The sequence below is a fragment of the Acanthochromis polyacanthus genome, chromosome 12 (assembly GCF_021347895.1).
Source record: "Acanthochromis polyacanthus isolate Apoly-LR-REF ecotype Palm Island chromosome 12, KAUST_Apoly_ChrSc, whole genome shotgun sequence".
In the NCBI taxonomy this organism is placed as follows: Eukaryota; Metazoa; Chordata; class Actinopteri; family Pomacentridae; genus Acanthochromis; species Acanthochromis polyacanthus.
The window spans coordinates 34,751,777-34,777,458 of NC_067124.1; the positions used below are offsets into that span (position 1 = coordinate 34,751,777).

General features: G+C 42.2%; 1 protein-coding gene across 3 annotated transcripts; it reads right to left on the reverse strand.

Annotated features, from left to right (window-relative positions):
• Positions 1-25,276, reverse strand: setd2 (SET domain containing 2, histone lysine methyltransferase). Of its 3 annotated transcripts, XM_022208343.2 has the most exons (23): positions 24,785-25,203; positions 23,274-23,395; positions 19,368-19,389; positions 15,303-19,252; positions 15,060-15,191; positions 14,316-14,444; positions 14,008-14,131; positions 13,814-13,891; positions 13,635-13,732; positions 13,337-13,469; positions 12,003-12,137; positions 11,783-11,911; positions 10,607-11,680; positions 10,447-10,495; positions 10,102-10,372; positions 9,274-10,009; positions 7,354-7,479; positions 5,453-5,589; positions 4,542-4,653; positions 2,746-2,820; positions 2,490-2,591; positions 909-1,864; positions 1-723 (listed from the first exon to the last, which is right to left on the reverse strand). In XM_022208343.2, the coding sequence occupies exons 2-22, from the start codon at positions 23,300-23,302 to the stop codon at positions 1,703-1,705; spliced, it is 7,803 nt and encodes a 2,600-aa protein (XP_022064035.2). In that variant the 5' UTR covers positions 23,303-23,395; positions 24,785-25,203; the 3' UTR covers positions 1-723; positions 909-1,702. The 3 variants fall into 3 exon arrangements, with proteins under 3 accessions (XP_022064035.2, XP_051812802.1, XP_022064034.2); XM_051956842.1 differs by lacking the exon at positions 23,274-23,395 and having other exon boundaries at positions 25,131-25,276; XM_022208342.2 differs by lacking the exon at positions 23,274-23,395.
• Positions 25,277-25,682: the final 406 nt, after the last annotated feature.

Sequence of the window (25,682 nt, forward strand, 5' to 3'; positions counted from 1 at the left end):
TATAATTTTACAAAAAGGTTTATTAGCTTTTAAAATGTTTGTACACTCGGTATGACAATGTGCTTACACAATAATTACAGTAGTAGGGTGAAACTTATTTTGTACATAGAAAAATAACAAAAAAAGAAAAAAAACACCACCAACAATATTAATAATAATGAAAAAAACAACATGAATATGTCCCCGGCCACTGAAATAAAATAAGAGGGCTGTGAGTCACCGGCGGAGGTCGTAGGTTCGACAGACATGATGTGGGAACTGCATGAGGAGGACTGAGCTGGTGAGGATGGGTGGGCTCCTTGACCCTACTCTCCTGCATACAGCTTTGGTAATTTTACATATTATTTACACTTTAAACCATGAAATGATAGTCCTTTTACAAATTTTAAACATTCCCAAAAACTATTATTTAATATATTCACATATAAAGCAATATACATATGTTGGAAATTTTTAATGCGATTTTAAATGGGCTGTGAGAAATTGGTGACCTAATGCGGAACAAACAACTTTTGTTTCATTTTTTTACTGTCAACTGTAAAAAAAAAAAAAAAAATCCTGGAAGTTACTGAGTTTGTGGAGCAACGCTGACCTAAGTGTGTCTTTAACATCTAACTAACAGTGGTTTGGGAGAAAGAAAAATAAAAATGTAAAAAATGACCCAGAAGACAGAAGAAGCTGTTAAAACTGCAAATGCTACAACCTTCATTTTCAGCAACATTCCTGTAAGAAGAGGAGACAAGATGAGGTGGTGGGAAAAAAACGGACAAACAGCTAAACAGCACGTCAAACAAAGCATTCAAACCCTGCTCCCGTTATTACACATAAATTGATAAAAGACAAGAAAATATTGATCTCTAACATCCCCCCTCCCTCCCGATCCTGTTTTTTTTTTTTGTTTTGCCAACCTGCTCATCGTTGGCTGATCCCTCGGTGTGTCGCGAGTAAAAAGCTCATCCCGGTGAGGGTATCCCGCTTGAAGCAGGAGACGTGGAAAACGTAGGAATTTCCACAAGGATCCCACTCCGACCTCAGTCTACATCATGCATTCATAAAACAACAGCGAGCTCCCAAAGTCTTGTGGTTAAGAAAGGCAGGGTTTGAGGAGTGGAAGCTTGGACCTCCACAGCCCAGTTAAAAGCAGCACCAGATAGTCAGTGGCAGAGGATGGGGGGGGGGGGGGGGTTGAAGCGTGCACAGGAAAAAAATAAAATAAAAAAAGGTGGCTGGAGGGGGTAGAGAGGGGACTGTTCTGTCATTGATCCATTTTTCCACAGTGGAAAGTAACAACGAAACTGTGATGAATTGATAAATTTTGACACCGAAGTTGATTCCTTTGAATAATCCTCATTCAGGGCTGTGAGAGTTTTAAAAAGTTGGAATTGAGGTGATCATCTCAGGAACATTTAAGAGCCACAAATGGAAAATAAAATAAAACCATCAGTGAAAACGTTAAGTCTCTGTAGCACCCCTCCTTCGAGAACACTGCACCTGGAGTCTCGAGGCTCCGACTGTCTCTAGAGCGGGGGGGCGCTCCTGTGCGATTCCACGGAGGCCCCCTGGAGAGCTTCTTGGGCAGCAGTGCAATTCTTCGACATAAATACAAGTAAGAAACTACTTCACTGTTCACACACGAAGGAGTGACTGGAAAGGCAAATCTGTGCTTTCTCCCGTGTCGGCGCAGAGCAAGTGTAACATCGGGTCAGTACACCTCAGTGTCCTCCTTGGGCCTGTACACGGAGCCGAACCTCTGCATGTACTTCTTGATGTACTCCTTGGTCTTGTGCTTCACATTCTCGTTGCACTCAAGGTCCTCAGGATTCTTGCAAGCTTTCAGCTCCTTGTTCATAACTCCGTGAGTTAGCTGGAAGACACGACGAGGACAGAGTTAGGTACGGTTCTTGTCACCAGACGACAGTAAACGACATAATTGCAACGTGTATCTGAGTTGTGGTCAAGCGGTTGGACGGTTAATCTCGCTTAGTGACTTTGCCCTTTATAATTTGAGACAATAAAACGGAATCTTTAAATGAGTGAAGCCCGACTCGTCTTTCTGTTTATTGCATCCATGTACTCAGAGTCCTGGTATGTCCGAGTGGCACTCATTGAAACCACACAATGCACGGACCCACCGGGAACCACCGAGGAAAGAATGCTGCTCTTTGAAGAAACGCTGGCCGAAAAAGAGCTTTACGGACAGGACTCGGTAAAACTAAGGAGAGGGAGATAATCGTTTAAATGTACAATGTGTTCTTAGTCTCTTCCGGAGGCAAAATACAAGAACATTCGGCTGCAGCCAGAAATCGTGGGAGCTCAACTATTTAGTTCTGGTTTGAGGGGAACTTTGAAAACACTCATTTTATGTTAAAAGCTGACCAATACTTTCATTGTGCTGTGACCACGCAGAGGCCGAGGAACAGCTGGAAGCTTCTCAGGGATTTATGGAAACAATGACTGCATGTACAGACATCTTAAGAGTTTAATCTCACCTTTCTCGCCAGGTGTTTGAAGTCTTCCGTGTTGCTGATGCGTCCAGATTTGCAGTCTGGTTTCCGGTAAGGATTTAGACACTGAACGATGAACTGGGATATCTGAACAATGCACACAAACACACCAAGGCATGTTAAAAACAGTGGGATATGTGAAGGCCAATAAAAACTTTAACGGGTAGATAGAAGGCTTCCACAGAAGTGCAGAGGTTTGGAAAACTGCAGCATGTGGAGCTAAATAATACAGTTGACTCACATCTTTGCGAAACGTCTCTTTACTTTTCTTCGCCAGCTCACTGGAAGTGTCTGCTTCAGCTGTCTTAGTGGAGAACTGTAGCAAAACAAAGGCAGAGGTGAGTAATATGATTGCTAGAGGGCAAATATGATTTCACAGTCAAGCACTGGCTTTCAAAGAAGAGCTTGCCACAAATTAATTTCAATTCCCTTTAGGCCTATCAATCAATCAATCCAAGTTTAATTCTATAGTCCTTCACAACAGCACAAAGGGTAACCAAAGTGCTTGACAGTGAAAAACGAGAATAACTTAAAACAATACAGTAACTTAAAACAGGAATAACAGTTACACTTGCACTCACATCTATGGGCAAGTTTAGAATAATTGATTAACCTGAGCACATTTTTGGACTGTGGGAGGAAACTGGAGTACCCAGAGGAAACCCACATATTCACAGGGAGAACATGCAAACTCCTGGCCGACAAAATAATACTGATATTTAGCAGCATTGGACACTTTATCAATTGCTCCATGGAATTTCTGACAGTTTTAGTCTAAAGTTGTTAAATTCAAATGAAATCTTTTCTCTCCTGGTCAATTAAAAAAAGCTCAGTAATTACCAATATTAACGGAAATGAAGCATACGTTCCAGGCCTAATCCAGTCACACTTTATTTCCCCTTCATCACACATTTTTCTGTCGCTCTAGTAGAAGACAGTGTTGCCACAGTATGTCACGCTGCAGAGTAATCTTATACAGCACGGCCTTAAGCCTGCAGCAACTCAATCAAACGCTGCAATGAGCTGCAGAACAGTAGCTATCAAGGCCAGTGTGCCATCAAACAGCACCTGCTCACCAGCCTTTAGACACAAAGTAGGGATATCCTGCCAGGATGCTTCCTCTCTGACTCCAGCCTTCAAACAACAAAGGCGAGCAGGCAACAGCTGACGGCTAAGACCCACAACAAAGTGTCCAGCATCAAGAACAAACACAAAAGATCCGTATGCAAATAGTGCCACAGACAGGAATACAGAAACGGTGAAATTGAATGCTCTGCAAGTATAGTGCATGTGCCATAGCTCGCAGTACTGGATGTGGACACCACCACAGTCTAAACTCAGGCTGGGAAATGGTCCATGACCTTGTAGCTGTTCTTGGCAGGAAACGTTTCACGACAAGCATGGATCTCTCATCTCAGTTTAGACGCTTTGAAAAAAATAGAACTCAGCTACATCTTTTTAAGAGACAAAAGGACCCTTGCGTAGTTAAACTGTAAAACCAGAAAACCGCAAATAAATGAATGCTGGATCTTCCAGATGGTTTCCATTATCCTCAAAGTCAGGATAAAAATGAAGGGGGAAAACAAACGAGGCAGAGGAAGAGGAGATGAGCTTAGCCTTCCCCTCCCCTCACGGCCTTCAGGCTAAAGGACAGACAGCTGAGCAGGGGGTGGGCGAGTGGACACTCTTCACATTTCTCCCCGTGTAGATTCTGATGAAGCCATTTTGTGAGTCGTCGTCATCGGCAACTTTACAACACTTGGTGTCGTGTTGATGGCTCGCTCTTTGTTCTACTTGAGAAACAGCTGAAAGTAATCACCAGCGCAGCATCTTCAATTACCTCAAAGAGCAAACACTGTAATCCTGTTATACATCCAAACTTTCTGGACACACAAACAAAGGAGGAGGTGGATTCTTCTTCTGTCATATGAAAGAATGCAGATTTTCCTTTTTCCTGAAATGCTTACTGCTAAAAACAAAACACACACACAACAACTAGATATTTTTATTCCACAGTAAAGAATGATTAGAGCTCACCTTGGAAGGGTTTTCATCATAGGTGGGTGTTCCCAGGTCCATCTCAGATTCATGGTCCACACTAGCGTTGTCACTACTTCCTTCCCAGGTTGGTGGGTCCCACTGTGTTTGCCTAAAAGGGAAAAATGCCAAGATTGTAATATATTCAAGGTCTTTTTAGAAGCAGAAACAAACTGCTCTGTAGGGGTGTTAATGATTACTTTTTAATTGCTGATAATTTAGTCAACTTAGAATATATTAACTCTCTGTACACCAAAACCTGTCAGCAGGTATGAAAGGCACCGAATGAAATCACCAAATGAAACCATTTATCAGAACCAGAACCTGTTTTAAACTTTCTGATGGGCCATGAGCTAATCTTGACTTCTAGTTTTGATAGGAAAATTGACCAAATTTAAACTTCAAATTGTGATTTTTCATTGAAATCTCAGTATTCTAAATGTCAGATTTAAAGAATCACAGTTCTCACCTGCAAAAAACACAAAAAAAACTCTGTGCATGAGCAGCTGGACTAACATTAACTTTACAGCAAACAAATCATTCCATCATGTAGATCAGCTATGAGGATTATTGTGATTTCAAACCCTGCAGGTTATTTACTGGGGAGGAAAACTGCAGCTTGTTTGCGGTGTTAAATGCCATGGATTTTATTAGGCCAATTGTTGAAAAGCATTTTAAAATGAAGTTTTTTGTGGTGTTTAGTTTATAACTCTTGTAGCCAGTGTTTACTTGATCTGTTCTACAAAGGTTTGGTGCAACTGAGCTGATTTTGGGGTAAAGTGTCGCTGATTAAAAACAGTACAGAAAAACCTCCACTGTTTTTCAGTCATTTCAACCATTAATCATTGCTCATCAGTTATGGAAAGTATCCAAAATGTGCATCCCTACTACACACACACTGCAATACCAACCTTGTGACAATATGGTAGTAGTAGATCTTGCCCTCAGGGTCTCGAGCCACTTTCCAGTTTGGAGGTAGGACGATAGTTTTGGGTTTAGGGGGAGAGGGAGGAGGCAGGTCGATCACATTGTTGGGTACAATCATTTCCTGGAGACGAAGAACACAAAATTAGTATCAGAAGACAATACGTGCAGATTCACGACAAAGTATCTACAGATGTGGCCAAAATGAGTTTCACACTTCTCCTAAAAAAATGTAATAAAAAAACTGTTCTCTGAACTAAGCTGAAGCTGATAATGCCATTGGTATCCACTCTTCTCTGTTCTGTATTTAGAAATGCTGCTTTTTATTAATGCCGCATATTGTTCTAAGTGACATAAGAAACGAAAACAGTTTGGACAAAAACAACGAGTCCCTTGAGCATAAACTTTGTGGCACATGTTGTGGTTTCTCAACATGCAGTTTTTTGTTTCGCTTTTTAAAAAGTAGGATCTACTTCCATGGAGCATAGAATTATTTAAAGAGCAGCATGCAGATAATTATGTACTTTGATCTTGAAGGTCAACTTTAACATGATTTGGAGTTTCCCCCTGCAGTTTCATTCTTCCTTGTCTCCTCTTTAAGCTCTTGTTTTTCTCTCGTCCATTTTCAGTGTGGCGCACACAATGAATGACAGAATAAGCACTTCTCTCCTTCTAAACAGGAAATGAATGATATTTACGTGTCTAAAACAAAAACAATTAGACTTGCTCGAGTTTCTTAATAACACTTCTCTCTTATTAAAGGCTTTTTCAGTTCTAACTAATGCGTGGGGAGTCTCACATACAGGCTGATACGAATTGAAGACACCTGTGATACTGAAGATAAAAATCTGCTTAAAATATCTCGTACTTTATTACCACTTCTAAGAGGTATCGCTAGTTTTGTCTTGGCCGTTCTACAAGAATAATATGTCTTTCAAAGCATTTTTGTTTCATTCTACGGTAAACCAAAGGCACGAGTATACACGAAAAAACTTTACACTGTTTGAGGGAGATGTTTAACTAGGAAGTAAACACTTAAACTGATTCATTTAAACTGTTCTCTTATGTGTGGTTCAGTTGAGAAAATTAACCAAATTTAGGCTGAGAATTGTGAGTTTTCATCAAAACCATTTTATTCTACATGTTACATTTAGAACTTTGCTAAAAAAAAAAATCAAGAGTTTGTACTAAATAGATATTGCATAAAAACAAATTTTCCTCTTTTCATATGGTTTATGGCATCATAACTTTCTTGCGCTGCACAGAAGATATTTCTAAGCTCTCTCTGCTTCTAGCCATGTTTCTGCTGTTAGAATAGAAATGCAGGACTATACATTGCTGCAAAAATGAGTCCACAGTGAGAAAATGTCAAGAGCTTAAAGAACTGCAGAAACCACTCAGGGTTGAGCTAAACTACATTTCTGGAGACAACTCAAGTTCAAAATCATACATGATTGCATCTCTAATTTACATCTGAACTGTGGCAGTCAAACATTATAATTCAGATATATAGTTCCCCCTTGTGGCCACACTGAGACTCAGGGTTGCCTCAAAATCACAAATCCTCAAAAGTAGAGATTTTAACTGCCTAATAAACATCTTTTAAAGCAGTGATCTTTATTAAGACCTCCTGCTGCTCAAGGATATAATTACCATTCAATAAAATAGTCCCAGATTTATAAACAATCCTACTGCTCTGCTCTTCCTTTCAAACCAAACTACCTTTCTTTCCTTAACTAACAGCCATCCCCAGCTGTGAAATATCCCTCAATTCGTTATTGCAGCTATAAAAAGCAAAGATGTCCTTTAACGGAAGCTTAACTGTTATTTATCTGCCATGAAACAGATTTCTGTTCACTTCAGAAAGTAAATGTAGTGTATCCGTTACCTGTTGGACAGTTTGGGAGGTTACAATGGTGGTGACTGTGCCTCCCTGCTGCACCACCACTCCTTGCTGATGACCAGGATACACTGGTTGGCTGTGCAGGTAGTTGGCTGGGGGCTCAGTGTACGCCTTCAGAAACAAAAGTGCAAATAGTGTGTTCATCTTTTAAATAGTGTGTAGCGCATTGGATTGAAGCATTCAACAAAGAGGAGAATAAATGTTTAGAATTCAAAATTTGCAGCAAAACATTAACAGCAGAGTCTTACTGTTGAGCTTAGATGGCATGTTTCCCTATTTTCCCCCCTCACATTTGATTATTTTTGCTATGAAATAAAGGACAGTGCACCTTTAATGCTAAACCCTCAGGTGAATAAGCAGTATTTATTTTCCTATAGCCTTTTAAATTAAAGGCGACACTATGACTGCACGATACTATAAAACACTGGCATTGTGGCATTTTATTTTTGAAAAAAAATGCAGGAATTTCCACCAGATGACTGGAATAACTCTGCTTGTAAAGAATTAATCAAATCAAGAAGGGTTATGGTAATCTTGTTGGGGAGAAGACTTGCTCTGAAAATAAAAAATAACAGCTATGTTCCGAGTGTCGCTTAGATCCGTTCTCCTGTGGCGTAAAACTGGCAAAAGCATCTGAAATAGCTTTTCTCTTTGGACGGCATTCAGATCTGCCTTTCCACTCATCATAAACAGCCTTCTGGTGCTGATTTCAACGGTCAAACAAATTAGTCATGTTGCCTCATGTGGTGGCAAAAATTGCAAGACACTGCCAACAGATTTGTTTTTGGTCAACATCATTCTTTCTGGAGCTGAAATATTTCCATACAACTGACTAAGGCTGCACGAATAGAGCCAGAGTGATAATCAGGAATATTTTTATAGATATTGAAACCAGGTGACTGAATCTGCATGAGTTGTTTTCTATGAGTGGAGTGAATCTCAAATGTCAATGTAGCTTTCGATGATGCTTGCATAATCGTGAGAAGCAGAAATCGTGATCATGATTAATATTCTATAAATTTTGCGGCCCTAATACCGGCACTGTCCTTCTTTTATATTAAAGCCGCTTTTCCACTAGCGCCTACTCGGCTCGACTCAGTTTAGGTCGTTTTCCATTACAATTGAGTACCATCTCATCGTGGGTGGAGTTGTCATAGTTCAGTCCCTTAACGTCGTTTGTGAGCGACACAAACGCAACACAACAATCGAGGACATCGAGACGATGGTATACCTGCTGCTCAGTCTATGGCTTTTAGTCAGATTCAAAGTAAAAGAAGAGAGTCAGAGAAAACACCATTGCTGTTGCCAGTTTTTTTTTCTTTTTTAAATGACGGGTTTGGTTTTCGTGAAGGAGTCACTCGTGTATTGTCACTCCCTGTCCAATCAGTGGCCTGCTCTCTGTAGACGTCACATTATCGGCTTGATTCAGCTCGCTTAGAACCCCAGCCGAGTAGGTACTAAAATAGGGCCTGGTACCAGGTACTACGTCCTAATGGAACACCTCTGTGTTCCTAAAACATTGTACTGTGCACATGTGAAGCCTGCATAAAGTTTTAAAAAGTCAATGTGTCTAATAACCCTTAAACCGTAGCAAATCATAGCTGACGAACTTGTCTTTTAGATTAGTCATGGAAACTGAGAACTGTGCAAGTTTTCTTTTTGAATAAAGGACAAGAACATAATGTTATATGATGTGTTTGAGTTAATTTGCTGCACTATACATTGCAATGGCTGTGCTGAAATGCTATAAAGCGCAGACCTAGCCTAGAATAGATACATATTAATATCCTGTTTATTACCCTATAAATATAGGGGATTTTAAATAATGACAAAAAATTAACATAGGTATTCATCTTGACATAATGTAAGTACAGTATATAAAGGACCACAGCAGGGGAACAATACCTGTATGACAGGGGTACTGGCCTGAGGGTAGGCGGTGGGGATGCTGTAGATGGTTTGGCATGGCTGGCCCTGGTAATAGATGGCCGTCTGTGTCTGAGCCTGTCCTGGGGCCGTCGCATACTGTTGTGCGGGCTGCGTCTGCACAGTGACCGCCTGCTGAGTGGTGGGGTCCCAGAGGGTGGTGTAGCTCTGCTGGCCCTGCACCTGAGGCGCTGCCTGAGTCGGCACAGACAGGACAGCTACTCCTGCATCTTGGGTTGCTACAGTTGGCTGGGCATACTGCTGAGGGTTGCCAGAGGCGAGGTTGGTGGTGGTGATGTGCGGAGGGAGACTGGAGACGGGAGTGGTCTGGGAAGTGGAGGATGGAGAGGGAAGCCCCAGGTCCGAGATGAGACGCTGAGGAGGAGTCTGTTCATAACTTAGGGTGGGCTCAACGGCAGGGGTAGGGAGGAGAACTTTGCCTGCATTAGGGTTGCAGGGATCCACAAAAGTCTGGATGGGATATCCGGGAGGGTAGGTGATGAAGCCGGGGCTGGAGGCGTACGCCAGAGTTGGATCGTAAGCCATAGTTTGCAGCTGCTGTTGCTGCTGCTGCTGCTGAAGCTGTTGCTGCTTTTGGGCTTCTCGCTGAGCAACCTCTTGTTCGAACAGCTTTCTGCGTTCCTCCGTGGACAGCTTGTTGCGCTCTTTGCCACCGACTCCTCTGGGCGTCTTGTTGTTGTTGGATGGATCAAACCTTAAAAAAATAAAATAAAACAGAGCACATTTTACTATGATAAACAGCTCAACAAAAGTTCAACCTACATCATCAATCACAAGAATTCCTACCTTTCCTCAGTGCGTCGACTGCTCCTCTCGTAGGACGAGGGCGGTGGAGACGGGGATCGCCTCCTCCGTCGCTCAGAGCTGCGTGGAGTTTTTTCAGATACTCGATCGCGGTCCCGGTCTCTGTCCCTGTCCCAGTCTCGATCCCTGTCTCTGTCATAATCCCGGTCCCTGTCTCTGTCACGTTCCCTCTCTTTGTCTCGCTCCCTCTCCCGTTCTCGGCTGCTGGAAGCTGTGCGCGGTGTCAAAGCTGCGTCTCGATCTCGGCTACGATCTGTCAGGAAAATCTAATCAGTCAAAACCAAACCAAACATTTAACAACGAGAACAAGATCTGGCATATCCGTACCAGTTGATTCCTTTTCCACCTGACTCTTCTTTGGTATCCTGTACACCTCCTGAAAGACAAGAGCAACTGTGACTTAAGAATACAACCGCATGTGATCAAATTCCAAACTCAACTCTGCATGTTGGACAATTCCTTTACAGATCATTTTATATGAACATACCTTCAGATCCTTCCAGCTTTCCAGAAGCCTGGCAGCCATACCGCTAATGTCCAAAACACTGAGTTGGGGCTCCTGACTCCTCTCACTCTCCACATCAGAGACACCTTCCTCTTCATCCTGAGAAGGAGTTCCAATCACTGATGGATCCACAGGGGCTGCTGTGACCTCAGAGGGCATAGTGGCCTCAGGGGTCTCAGAGATTGGTGGAGCATCAGTTGTAGATTCCCCAGGCTGAGACTCATTGCTAGGAGGAGCTTTCTCAGTCTCTTGTGCCTCTTCCTGGGTTTCTATAGTTTCCGAAGGTGGCTCAGGTGGAAGATCAGTGACGTCCATCTGCTCCGACTGACTTTCTGGCTCATCGGTTTTAACGGTGGGCTGCTCTGCTTCCAGTTCAGCCTTTTCTGTCACCTCCTGACTGTTCTGCTTTCCCTCCTGTTCTTCATTTGGCTCTTTTGGCTCCTCAGGTTCATCAACTGGACCCTCACTTGTCTCCTCTTTCATCTCAGAGTCCTTTCTCTCCTCATCAAACTCAGCTGCTTTGTCCTTCACCTCTTCAGTTTGAGGTTGGTGTTGACTGCTTGAACTCATCCCTGGATCTTCTTGTTTTTCTTCTGTGGCCTCTGCCTTCTGTGACTCCTCTGCCGATTCTTTTGTTGGATCTGAAGTTTCACCTAAAGGCTCTGTCTTCAACTGTTTCCCGTCTGGAAGTTCTCCTTGCGAGTTTTCATCTTCTTCCTCATCATCGTCCTCCTCCTCTTCTTCCTTCCCATCAGATGCTTTGCTTGCATCAGAGAGAGCACTGTCTAGGCTGTTTTCACTGATGATTTTAAGGCGTCGGTACACGGCGGGTTTGGAGGCGTCACCATCCAATTCTGGTCCCAGTTTGGCGGAGGAACCATCAGGAGTGTTGAGAGGTGTTTGGGCACGGGAGGTGTTCTCGCTGGAGTAGCCGTCCATCTCAGCTTGCTGAGGGAGAATTTTTGTCTGGGCCCACCGCTGAATGAAGGCCAGGACTCTGCTCTCCTCCAGCATGTTCTTGGTCGAGATGGGCAGCACAGCCAGGGTTTTCATAATCTGCAAACAAATCAGATTATCAGCATGTTACATTATATAAACCATACAGGCTATCTGTAATGTGACAACATTATAAAAAGTCTACAAAACCACATATCTCACCTGCAACTGCAGTTTGATGTTATTGGCACTGTTGCCTTTAGCTTCAGAAAGCTCCATCATGAAGATCCATAGCATAGACAATCCATGATGGTCCAGGAACTGCTTCAGGCATGAGGGATTCTGAGTATCCTGCTCAATGCAAACATATCATATTACATACTGGAAATGATAATGACATAAAACAGCAACACAAACAAGGCATTAACTGCATAGGCCATACTTGTATGAGCTTGAGACAGATGAGTTTCTGCTCCATGGTTTCCACTCGGACCATTAGTCTGCAGAGAGACACCACCTGTTTCTCATCATACAGGCCTTCTCCGTTCTCCAGCAACGCCTCCAGCTCCTCATCAACCTGTGGAAGCACAATGGGAGATTATATTCAGTAATGTGATTAAAGCAATTGTGCTGGAGTAAACCGGGAGGAAGTATTTTTGGCATGTGTTTATGAAGTGCAAGTTATCAACAAGGAACAAATAACAGCATGGCAACGGAGGTCAATTCACAAATTTACTGTTGCGATTAGCAAAATGTGAATTCCAAATCTAGTCTCTTAAAAGGCAATTAAAAAGATTCTGTTAATCACATATTGTATACCAAAGAGTCAGTCATTTTGTGACTTTGGTGCATTATTACCCATACTGAAAAGTTCATTGCAAAACGTTAACTTCTTTTACTGATCGACAAAAAATTAAAGCTACCAATTACAGACCAAAAACTCAGAATTTTAAATGTATTCTCCTATTTGTGTGAATTTTTGGTTGTTGTACTAATAATAAGGTTATAACCTTTTGTTCTCCTGGTGTCAATAATTATCTAAATGTGATATAAATTCTTCAGCATTCTCGCCCAGCTCTACTAGTCATTCATTTTAGTTGTCCAGATAGTGATTGTGAACTCAGTGGTGTCACATGAAGCCTGTTGTACGAGTATTAGCATCCATTAAGTCGAACAGATGCTCAGAATCCAACTTGAGGCTAATGCAATCCCACTTTATCAACTGATATCTTTACTGACACTGACATGTTTTATTGTGTTTACTGTAAGCCGCTCTTCAGTTTTCCTTGTATTTGGGTTGCTCTGCAGGGTAGGCAGTTTTTTCCAAGACTTCTCATAGCAACTCTGACACCCTCTTTCTGAAATGAAGTGGGATTGGCCACATTTTCTAGTACCAGCAAGATTTTCTAAAGCTTGAAAACAAAGTCAAGAGGAGGTGAAGAAGCCTAACTTTCCCTCAGACTATCTGAATTACAATATGCTAAAAGGGTAGTACAGAATTTTTGCCTCCTGTTGACTGTTAAAGGCACAATTTAAATGTGTTATTTAAACTGTGGCCATCGCTGATAGAGTAAATTCTTACTTAAAAATGGGCTCTAATAGAATTTGTGACATTTTCCACATATGATTTATACAAAAAAAAACAAACTGACAATAGGTTCTCTTTTGTGTCACAACTATATGGGACCCGTCACAAAATCTCTAAGGAACCTCATAAATTCTATTGTTCACAGAGACAGCCCATACAGGCTTTGAAATATGACTGAAAGAACTGACCGTGGTGAGGGCACTCTTTCGACTGCGGTCTTTCTTCATTTTCCCTCCAGCTGCTCGAACACTAACTCTGTTCTCTCCACCCAGAAAGCCTCTGCAGCTGGGCGCTCCACAGAAGCATTTCTGTGCCTCTTTCCTGCAGGGACGGAGAAAACAAAGATGAAATTATCACAGCTAAATCAAGTGTAAAAGGTTATACAGCCGTTCTTTATGAACATCTGTTTATTGATAGATTAAATGTCTAGACACATGCAACTAAAGAGCAGGCAACAAAAATAACAAAATAGCAGAAAAACAGTACCCATATCTCTGAAACTGGTAGTCAAACGTCAGCTCAGTTCCTGCAGTGACAGCCTTAGTGGTGAAGAACCCAACTCGAAGCTGGCCATTCACAGTCCACTGCAATGTAACAAATGAAATGTAAGTCAGCTTTGAGAAACCACAAAAACTATATCAAAGTGCTCTCGTCTGCCTCTCTACCTTCTGGGTCTCACAGTTGGGCTCGCAGCTGTGGTTCATGAAGCGAGAGCAATTACCCTTCAGCGTGGCATCAATGATCTGAAGAGACATAATGCAGCATCAAGTGTTTCTGTCAGTCACTTCACTTGAATTATTAAAACAGATTGCGGTTTAAACACAACACATTTATCTCAATCTGTTCTATCATCACTCACCTCGTTATTCTTTAGAGACATAAAATAGTAGTGGATGTTCTTATTGCGAGCGTATTCTTTCACCCTGGTTTTGAACTCCTTGTGGTCCAACACCTCGCCGCAGTATTCAAGCACAAAAGTGTTTCTAGGATAGCAAATAAAAAAAAAGGCACATTTCACAAGAATCCTGAAACCTTAAACTAAACACCTTCACCGTGTAGCTTCAAGCAGGAATCCCCCGCAGTAAGTACTACATTTTCTAATCTGTGAATGTTATCTGTCAGGAAAACTTTTCAAAATGCCACGCTTAAAACTTTTAAGAGGCTTACGCAGCCAAGTCTTTAGCTGCCCGTAGTCCCCAGCCTTTGTCTTCTGTGAGGATAACATCGAAGTCTGCGTGTTGTTTCATCTGAAAGCGGCGATTGGAACAGTACGCTCCGTTTAGGCACCGTGACGAGCTATGAGGAACAAATTAAAAGACAAAAAACACATTAGTTGGTGTGACTTATTAGATTTGAAAGTTGCCAAACAAGTCAAAACTGTTGCCAAAGTATAAAAAAAAACCAAAAGAATTGTCAGATTTTTAACTTTCAGACTGCTCTCATTCTAATTATGTGTGATGTGTGGTTCCACCAGGAAAAATAACCAAATCTACGCTTAAAATCATCACCAAAAAAAACCCCACAAACCTCTGCGCAACTGAAAAGTCGTGATTGACTCAGCTGCAACAAGAAATAATTCAACAAAAATTCAGGGACTACTCGGCTAAAACTGGACTGAATTGCAGGCTGTGTTTAAATACAGCAGACAGGAAACAAGTATGGAAACAAATTAAAAATGTAAGTAGTAAAATACCTACAAAACAAATAGACAAACACATTGAACTTCAGATTTTGTATGGTATATGGCATTACAACTCTGTTATACTGCACAAATGCAATTTTAAATTCTTACTACTTCTAGCCAAAGTTGGACTATTTCCAGAGAGCTGCAGGACTTCATACTGCAGTGAAAAATTATCCCAAAGTGAGGAAAAAAAAAAGTGACACCCAGACTGTTAATTATCAACTTACCACTCAATCATTAGCAGCCGGTTTAAACAGTCTTCCCCGCAAGCTAACACTCCCCTTGAGCGGTCCTCTCTGGGCAGCACTGGACACTCACATTGCATCCTCTTGATATCCCGATGAGATTTGCTTTTCTTTCTGCAAAACAACATTTAAAACTTTCGAAGCCTGGAAATATTTTTAAGTTTAAATATGAAGATGCAGAAACACATATGGATGTTTTGTCAGTCAGGCTGGACAACACCTTACCTCTCAGTGAGGTACAAGTTCTCCTCGATCAAGTCAAAGTAAGGGGGCATCTTTTTAGACTTTGCCAATTCTTTCCACTTATTGGCATCTTGAAAGTCTTGCAGAGTGAGCGATGGACGGAGCTCTGCTTTTATAGCAGTTTCCTTCAATACATCAGCATCTCCTAGATGCTCCCTTTTGCTGGCGGGCCCAGCCTCTGCCTCGTTGTCCGAATCCGACTCGATCTCTGGACGCCTTTTCTTGGGCGGACCCCTGCCTCTGTGTGGTCTGAAGCTGTCCTCTCTGGGTGTGTCAGGTACCGCAGAGCCCCTACTGTTGCTGCTTATTTCATGTGCTTGCACGAAGCTCGATAACCCCGGAGCGTTCGGTCCGCTGCATTCGACGGCTGTTTTACTAAGACTTGACAGTTTATCTCCATTGTAGTCATCGTGGTCATTAGTGAGAGAGTCAGGATGGATTTCGCCTGATGGATCCTGAAAATGTTCATGTGTGTGGAGGTAGGGTTTTCTGCTAGTCTGCGTGTTTGGGGATTGAGGTGTGCAGGAGGCCATGTTCTGTCTGTGGTCTTGCAGTTTGGCGAAGGCTCCTGTCAGCTTAGTGTGTAACTGTGGCCCGTGGCTGCTGTCAGGCTGCTGGTACGTACTACTCGGCTGTTCTGGTTGAGTGAAATCCCAACCCATGCTGAATTCGTTCTTCTCACCAATTTTGTCAGCGCTGGAGAAATCGTTGCGTTGGTAATGCAAGTACGTCCGATCACCTCTGCTACCGATATCCTGCCGTTTGTGTCCTTCTTCATACTGTCTGGAATTATCGAGAATGTGGGGGGACTCTGTGGCACTTCCATGGGCACCGATATGACTGGTTATATAAGGCGCCGCACTGACGGAGCTGGAACCCTCTGAGTGGCTGGTGCTATCAATCATGTTGCTCTGGGACTGACACAACACGCTGCTACCGAATGAATCATTTAAACCCGAGGGCTCTCTCTGCTGGAGGTTCACTTTATTTGGGAATTCACTGATGTTCAAGTCACTGTGTGGCTCTGAAATATTTCTACAAGGAGAGGCACCCCTGTTTTCTGCATCCATCGTTAGGGAGGAATTCTTTGGCACCACTACGACAGAGTGCAACTGTTTTATAGCCTCGCCGCAATCAGAGTCGTACTCGGAGTTGTCACTATCGCTGGCCTCACTCTGTCCTAATGCATCCTGATTAAGTGATGCTCTCTTGCTCTCTTTGCTCTTGTGAGTGCTGTCCTTGGATTTGTTTATATAATTATCGCCATTCCAGCTCTGTGTTGTTGCAGCCGAAATGATCTGCGGTGTTTTGTTTGTGTGCCGAGGCTCGTCTGTTCTTTGACAAACAGTCAGTTTTAAGTCACAGTGGTCAATGCTGGTGCTTGCTTGCGAAGGCTCACTTTGGTCTTTGTAGGTCACAGATATGCTGTCTGAGCTGACTTCCTGCTCAGATATTTCAGTCTGCTTCACCGGTTTGGAATGTGTTACAGCTTCTTGCTGATTATTATCTGTCATTTCAGAGTCCTGTTGGCTAGTGTCTTTTGAAAACTCTATTTTTTTGACGGAGATCATCTTTTTAACAGTAGGTTTACTCTCTGCACAAACTGCCCTCTGTGAATTATCACTCTCTGAGGTGTCCTGCCCAACAATATCCCACCGGGACTTTCTGGTACAGCCGCTCTTTTTAACAGTATCCATGCTTTGCTGTCCTTGCACCAGCTGATTCTCAGATTCAAGACACGTTGAGTCAGATTTGACACTTGGGTCAGACTGCTTGTCGACAGTCAAACCACTATTCAGCTCAGCAAACTCTGCTTTAGTGTTCTCCTGGACATCGTGTATGTCAGGTATATCCACTGTATCAAGTAAGGGCTTTGGACCAGGTGAACAGTCAAATATGTTCTCGTCCTGGTTGCACGTTACTCTCTCATTACTACTGCATGAATTTACGATAGCTGCATTTGAGTTCACATGTGGTTGATTATTAGACGAAAGGTTATCCAGGGATACATGCATTAGGGTTTCACCAATGGTTACATCTGGGGCATTTTTATTTTCAAAATCTGATTTTGTTTCTCTCTCTGTCTTGGATAATGATTCTGGCAAAGCTTTATTTGTGCACGAGGTCATTTCCTTCACATCCTGATTACAGTGTTCAAGTTGTGATTCGGATTTTTCTTTTTCGCCATAAGAACACAATTCTGTGGCGGTTGCACGTGATGGCGATTTGCCAGGACTGTAAAATATGTCATTTGATTGTCTATCATGTCCAGTGGATTTCACAGAAGATCTAGAAGCTGCTGACTGTTTTGACTCCGGGCTCCTGGTTTTATTTTGGTAGTTTTTACTGTTTTCCGAGGATCCAGAGTTTCTGTCGGAGGGCTGTGATTTTCCCTTATGATCTGCCTCAGAGTCACTCGAGCTGCTTTTTTGGCGTTTTTCGTATGTTTGAGAGTGAGAATAATTGCTGGAAGAAGAGGATCTGTTGTTGGTTTCTGACTTGTGATAGCTGCTGGATTTACGGTAACTAGAGTCCGGATCGGGAGAGCACCTGCGCTGGGAATCAGAGTCTGATAATCGCTTTGAAGTCCTTTCAGACTTTGACGATTGTGTTCTTTTATCCAACTCAGAAGCATGAGGAGAGTCTACAGATTTAGAGGTCTTTTCAGATTTTGAGTAGGAAGATGACTTTGAATCTTTATGCGAGCTTAAATAGTTGGATGATCTACTCGAGTCACTTGTCCTTGTCCTTGTCTTCCTATGGTCATCTTCAGAGTCAGAACTATCCCGAGTTCTGTCAGTGCGAGAACGAGAACGTCTTCTCTCTCTGCGTGGAGAGCTTCTGTGTGATCTCCGATCCGATTCATGGTAGTATGACCGTTCAGAGCGTGATCCCCTGTCACCTCTGGACCTCTCTGATCTGGAGTGGGATGAACTGGTTCGAGATCCTCTAGACCTAGACCGTGATCTAGACCTGGATCTTCTGCGATCTTTGTCTGATCGAGATGAGCGAGAGGATGTGTGTCTGGAATCGCGGTCTGATTTGGAATAACTAGAAGACCGTTCATGATTCTCTGACCTCTTAGAGGAACCTTTTTCTCTTTCATCTGCGTGTGAACCACAGGAAGACTTCTTTACCTCTTTGCTTCTGCTGTCAGAGCTTGTTTTGCTTTTGGAATCAACTGATTTGCGGCTGGAAGACATCTGGGCTGAATCTCCATCAGATTCGGAGCCAGGGGGAGCACTATCCGACTGTGACCTGGTTTTCCTTTTGTATACGTTATTGTCCTGCTCAGTACTGCTGGAACTCTCTCCATCTTTTCCTGAGGAAGCAGCTGGCTTCTTGATGCTTGGGGTTGCCCTGGTCTCAGAGGCTTCAATGTGAGCATTTTCAGAGGGGCAGATGCTGAGGACATTCTGAGGTTGGGGGGCTGGGAATTCAGCTTCACTCTTACTCGTTGACTTCTGCAAAACCTGCAATTCGGACGCGTGCAACTCCTCTGGCACAAGAGATGTTGGTTTCTCTTCAGGCACAGAAACACTAAGAATTTGCTTCTTAAAATGCATCTTTGCTAAGTCTGTTTTCTGCTTAGTGGCTGTGGAGACTGATGTTTGAGGTGTCTCTGGTATCGATGCTGGCACCGACTGCATCTGCTTTTGCTCAGTTTTCCCATCTGTGCTCTTCCCAGCTTTGTCCGAAGTTGACGAGGCAGCGTGAGGTTCGGCGGCAGACTTATCAGGACTGGCGGGGATGAAGAACGGGCTTTGCAGGTTCTTCTTTGTTTGTACGAAGCTGAAGGACACTTTCGGACGACCCTGATCCTCTAGGTTGACCTTCATCTTGGTCCCTTTAGGCAAGAGATGGTTGGATAGCATGACTCTGGGAGACAGGCTTTTGATTAGAGCTGCTTTGGAAAGGCCCTCCACCTTTACCTAGGATAAAACGGAAACCACAAATAAACAAATTTACCTCAGGTTTTGGGAGTTTATCATAACAAAAGCTGCTACAATGTTCCAATGGCAGCACTAATTTGTTTAGTTTACTTACCGATGCACCACTCCCTTCCTCTCTGTGGTTGCGTAGGAGCACCAAGGGAAACATGAAAGAGAGGAAACGCAGGAATCAGTTTACACAGTTCATGTAGTAGAACAGATCAACGCTTTAAGATGGTCAGGGAACCAATATTAGGGGTTAACCTGAACATATCAAAGCATGACATCAGTTGCCTAATCTAAAACAGTGTCGTGTATATGTACATTATCTCCTGCCTGTTCTTTTTCCACTGAGAAACAAGGATCTTACTAAGCATAAACACACTTGTAATTTGACCCAGTGAATGTATATTTGCATCTCATCACCACCAGCTTTGTAGTTTACAAAGAGTGGAAAGTGGCCGGCAATAGGAGGAATGGCTGACATGCAACAAAGCCCCTAGGATAGATTCCAACCCAGGGCGGCCACATGATGGTGTTTGTTTCAGCTACATGCTCGACTTGTTGCAGTGACGAACAGGCAGTGACATTTGAATGGCAGGTAAATTACTGAAAGGACTCCAGAGGCTGTCAGGCTCATCGACCTACAGATGTCACATTTACTCGATTTCCCCAGACTTTTACACTTAAAATGGGCCTTTACGATACTTGAGGAAAGCAGAATGTCATTATAGTAGCTTGCACTCTTGTGAATTTTAGAACTGCCCAGTCTGATCTTGAGTATTTCAAACTTTTATTGAAAGAAGCGCTTAAATTCTTCATTTTGGGGACAGAATGATCAATGGGAGCAGGCAGTTCAATACTTGTTGCTGAATGTCACGAATATATGTACAAAACATCACGTCATCAGGGGGATCCAGTGAATAGCAATATCTCTTTAAATTTAAATATCCTGCGTTCCAATACCCATACTACCACGCTATTTAGTATGCAAGGAAAAGTAGACGGTCAAAAATACTCAGTTATCCCACTACAATTGTATTTTGCAGTAAACAATCAAATGCGCTTTGTTGTTCATTCTCACAAGGGCTTAACAATTATTGGAAAACATCTTATTGTGATTTTTCTAATGCATATTGCAATGTGACTTGCGATTTATTTTTTTTAAATAAGGCTTTAGTTCAACATTCAGAGTGTCATAGATTTAAAGCGTACGATGGAGCACTTCCACATCAAATCAAGCCTGCACTGCTGAGAGTGCACTGATAAGCGACAGCTCATTTCACACTACAGACGACAACGGATACATGAGGAAGAAGGTCAAAGCTTAAGGCGCGATGTTATGACCAAGTAGTATGCCTCAACTTTATGCATAGTGCATGAAACAGCACACATTTCATAAGGGCAGCTGCAGTATGTACTGAAAGCAAAAAGAAAAAGTATAGAATTTATAATGCAGTCATAATTTAGCTCTGAGGAAATGGATACCTTGTTTGGCTAAAGGCACTTTCTCCTGATTATCCAATTGACAGATGGCTCTACATAGTATGTCTATATCCATTCCTGTAATGATCCAATTTAGAGAATACTGAAACATTTACAACATATACTTTAAATTGAAGCAGTTTATTCTAAAGTAAATTATCCTGGAGCGATATTTTCCCCTCAATTTTTGACACGCCCAAACCATTTTGGAGCTGAGTGCTCATTTTCCAGTTCCCTTAAGTCTAAGACCAAACTCATGTTATAACATCGGCTTAATGGCAACAGTAGGACATGAAAAGGACCTGCAAACTACCAACAGGATGGATAAAACGGACATTCAACCCGAGCAGCTGTTACTCTCAGGCCAAAGTGCTAAACAAAGAGCCACCAAGCAGAGAAAGGCAACTATAGACATTCTGTGAACAATCAATGTGTGTTCCTTCACAGGAACAGTCTATTCTAGCCTGCAAGACTAATACTCAAGGTCAGAGTATTTTTATTTTCGACGTAATTCAGAAATTCCTTCCCGTCAGACACAAATATAACAAAGTAAAATTAAGAATACATTCCCAAAAGTGATGCAGCATTGTAATCTAGATAGTGTGCTTCACTTTTCACATGAGGCATTCTCTTTAAAATGAGCCACGATAGCTGTTACACATCTGCAAATCTGAAATACCCGCAGGAAAATAGGTGAATATTTAAAAACAAACATGATTTGTACGGTCCACCGGATAATCTGTGGTTCAGGCAGACTAACACGTTTTTTGACACATACAGGTTACAGTCCAGACCACAAGTAAATGAGTAATTGGACATTTTGTGTCCTTCAGGCTCTGCATTTCAAAGCATTAGATAGATACTTTATTAATCTCCAAAGAGAAATTCACACACAGCAAGACATGTGTGTGACATGCAGCCCTTTTAGCTCAAACTTAAGAGCTTCAAAAGTAGCCAAAAAAAATCATCATCATTAATATTTTGCAGAAAATCCTTCACACTCAGTGACTTCTTGAAATCTCTGACCCACAAGCATCAGTAGACACGTCACATTTTCCCCGGTGATGCTCTCCCAGCCAGAGCTTCATTGTAGCGACCTTTTGCTTGTTACAGGCCTTTAGTCAGGTCGTCAGCAAATGGAATGCATGCTCAATTAAACTAAGATCAGGTGACTGGCTCAGACAGTAAACTAACGCTCACCTCTTCACCCTAAAAAACACCTTTCCACTCCCAATCAACTCTGAGAAAAACATAAGTTCTTTTGTGCAAGACAAAAGCGTCACAGAAAAATTGCATAGTGAAGTGTCCTCCAGTTACTTTTGAACTCTTACAGTCCTAGCAAAGTGTCAAAGGGCTTTACCTCTCACACCGTTCTTTCTGAGGGTAAGCACAGAGCCTGAAGAACAAAATCGATCAACTATTGAGTGATTTTTCATTTTTTCCCGTGAGAATGTGCCTTTTACAGAAATTTGTGCTATCGCTGCTGAGTGTGGTCAGAAGCTTGGGTTGCAGACCTTAAACCTTCTATTGTTGCTGCCTGCAATTAAGATTTTTGTGTTTCATCCCACCTTCAAGAGGACACTGAAAAAAAATGTGTTGACAATGATGGAATGAGCCTTTGTTTAAACATTTTTTGTTTGTTTTGCGATAATTACCTCTAACTAACTTCACTGCTAAGAATTCCAACTTGTCCTCCCAAAAAGCAGAGGCAACAAATCACACAAAAAACAAGTGTTCAATGTGTAAAACGGTTGTGAATAACACTTTTTGTTCTAGTAAAATGTGTCTGTTTTACTGAGGGTTGGTTTGATATGGGTGCTGGGCAATAACTGGGTCATATATTCCTTTAGGGTTTCAGTTTTCCTTTTTCTCTGTGACCTTCAAAATGGTGTCTTCTGCAGGAACACTGAGTTATAACACGAAGATTTAAATCAAATGATTCCTGGACTGAACCACAAACCTCAACCTTTTAGCTTGACACCAAATATAAAAATATCACTTCAACCGTGATGCGCAACGCTTCAAGTAATTAATGTCAAAAAATACTGTGCACATCAATCATTTCTGCACACTGTCATAAAAATACATGAAATTATATCTCGAGAAAGTTGTCTCTTTATTTAATTTGCACGTAATAATTTTGTTCATGCAAAGTAATTAAATTACATGTCTTTGTTTGGTCATTTTACCTTTCGTATTCAGTACCACTGAGACGGACAATAATGAACTGGATACTGACTGTACAAATCACACCATCTAGACACTGGTGAGTCAAAAATAAATAAACAGATGAATGAATGTGAAGACAAAATGTCAACATATGTCAATATGTTTTTACACAAAATCCCAAAACAGTGCAGTAATTTCCTTGTTACAAAACTTTTGGTATGTAAATAATCATAGGGGCCTTGTGCTTAGCATGACCTTGAAGTCAACATGTTTTAAAGGTAAAGAAAGAGCAGAAATAGTCTGCACAGACTATATCCAACACATATAACAACTTGGTTACCATGCTATAATTTGTGCTGTCTAATACCTGATCTCTGACTTGAGCAGAGTGTCCATTGAGAAACACCTCTAGGATTAGTAGGCCTGAAGAGGCTGCTGGCCAAGAATAATCCAAATCAGAGAAATGAGCCCTCCAAAGTGACGCCACACCTGACAAAAAGAAAGATACGGTTGTAATGAACTGACTCTCTTTATCCAGAACAGCTTAAAGCCAATCTATCAGGAACTTTTACACCTTTTAAATCATTAACACCAGAGCAAATGGTTGTAAAAATGAGGAATTGATCTGATTGTGTCACACAATAAACATGGTGTTTAACAGCTTCTTTGCATTACACAAAACACCAAATTTCAGAGAGAACCACATGCATTGAGCCGTTGAACTGTAACGACTTCTGCAAGCATCCCTTCCTGACTTTCCTGTTATCTATCGTTGCAATGTGGCAGCATGTCTTAATGTGTTTATCTGCTTTAGGACACACATTTCCTCCTTTTATTCGGCACAGAAGGCTGCTAGCCTCTACTGCTGCAGTTTTAGCTGACAATAAACAGATAAAAGGTTACATTCACACATGGTTTATAAATAGTATCATGGTCGAAGATAGATGAAAAACACGGATGGATGCAGAGCGACAAGGGAACATGCATCTCATTATTATGCACATATGTCAAAGGCAAGCGAATTGTCTGCAGAAAACAAAAGGTTTCTTGTGGCATTTATGGGAAACACTTCAATGAGAACACACGGTGACTGTCTTGAAGCAAAAATGGGGAAACTAACTAAAGCATGGCCTGTGCGGGGAGGAGTGGATGCGGCCAAAAACATGGCCTTTAAAAGGATGAATCTACCCCCTGTGAAAACGAGCAGAAGATGTGTTGCAAAATGAAGATAAATATTTCAGCGAGATTTTCAAACTAGCCACGCTACAGCAGGCTTGTTCGTAGTGAGCAGGAAGAAAACACGACGAGGTATGCCACTGTGATGCTAGTTTATTCAAAATATCTAAACCAGCTAAGCTAACTTGGGTAAGCTAGCATAGAGAGCTTTCGTGGGCCGTCTTTAAAGAAAGCTAGTGTTGTGCCCTGTATAATATAATACGTTGTTCTAACGTTGATAAAACAACTATTACAATATTGAAAGTGTGACAACTGTGGCGTTTAAGGTGTTTTTCGGTCCCACCGCACAGGTAAACAATCGCTTCTTTAATCGAACAGCCGAGGAATTAGCATTAGTGGCTAGCTATGTTAGCTAACTGTGACTAGCAGGCACTACGCTAACGTGGCTGTTATAAACTTGTCTTACTCGCGTGTTAAGTCGCGGAAATTAAGGTTCTCTCGACATTTGTGGCTCGATAACTTCCTAATTATATAAAAAACTAGGGGCGGTTTGGTGTACGTCCCCATTTTCGGATACAATGGACCCTGGAGTCTGTGCACCCGGCTTTACTAGCATGCTAGCTAATGATGTTTTGTTTTGTAGTAAGATGGTTTCACCAGAATTAACCCTCAGCAAACATCGCTGCTGTGCGAGATACTTACTTTACGAGGTGTTTAAGGTCACAGAGATCCCCCATCTTCGAAATCGCCGGCAACCGGGGCTTTGTGAAACATCAAGCGGCGATGTATGCCGACGTCAAATCCATACGGAGCTGTCGGAAATGATCGTCGTCTCAGAGGCTCCGCTGCTGCTGCTGCGCCCCTGCTCCAGCATGGGTGAGTGTTGGTACCACGATCGAGTTAGCTCACATAGTTAGCCGAGAGTTGGAGGAGTCATCGAAAACGAAAAATCACGACAACCAAAGCATCGGAAAGTGTCCTACTTTTGCAAACCTGTAAATCAGAGTGTGATGCGCTGTGAAGGATTTCGTGCATGTCTTTTGGATACCTCTTTTTGTTCCACACACGGATCCTCACAGACTCTCTCCGGCTGTGGCTGCTGGGCTCAACATCACATGATGGGGGAGCACAGCTGGCGCGAACCCTGGAACCCTGGAGCGCATTTCGGGTCCCAAACATCCAGGGAAGTTAGGACTTAAATGAGACGCAATCTAAAAGTTGCACTACCTTGTCAGTACTTTTAAACTCATGTGAGCACAAAAGCGAAACTAAACAACTTGTGGCCACTGAAAAAAGAACACGTGCATTTAAAACAACACGACTGTGTTTGAAATAGGTGGTAAACAAGTGCAGGTATGAGTGGATTTATTCATTCAACTCAATAAAATAGCTTCAATAACCTCTTCATAAGGTCATGGTGTCACACATGCTTGCACAGTAGATGGCAGTATGCACATTAGAGGTTGTTTTTTGCCGCAACCTCTGAAGAAGAACAAGGAGGAGGAGGAGGAGGAATAAAAATAATGAATGGGATTTTTGTCCGTGCAGATCATTGGATTCTCAGTCGTCGTGGTCATGTTAATCCTCTTTTTGTTTGTCA

Coding starts and splice junctions, on each gene's coding strand:
- setd2 (XM_051956842.1), bottom strand. CDS start 25,261: ATGTTTGGGACCCGAAATGCGCTCCAGGGTTCCAGGGTTCGCGCCAGC. Junction 13,470..13,634: donor TACCAGTTTCAGAGATATGG/GTACTGTTTTTC, acceptor CCGTCCCTGCAG/GAAAGAGGCACAGAAATGCT. Junction 10,010..10,101: donor AGTCGACGCACTGAGGAAAG/GTAGGAATTCTT, acceptor TATTTTTTTAAG/GTTTGATCCATCCAACAACA.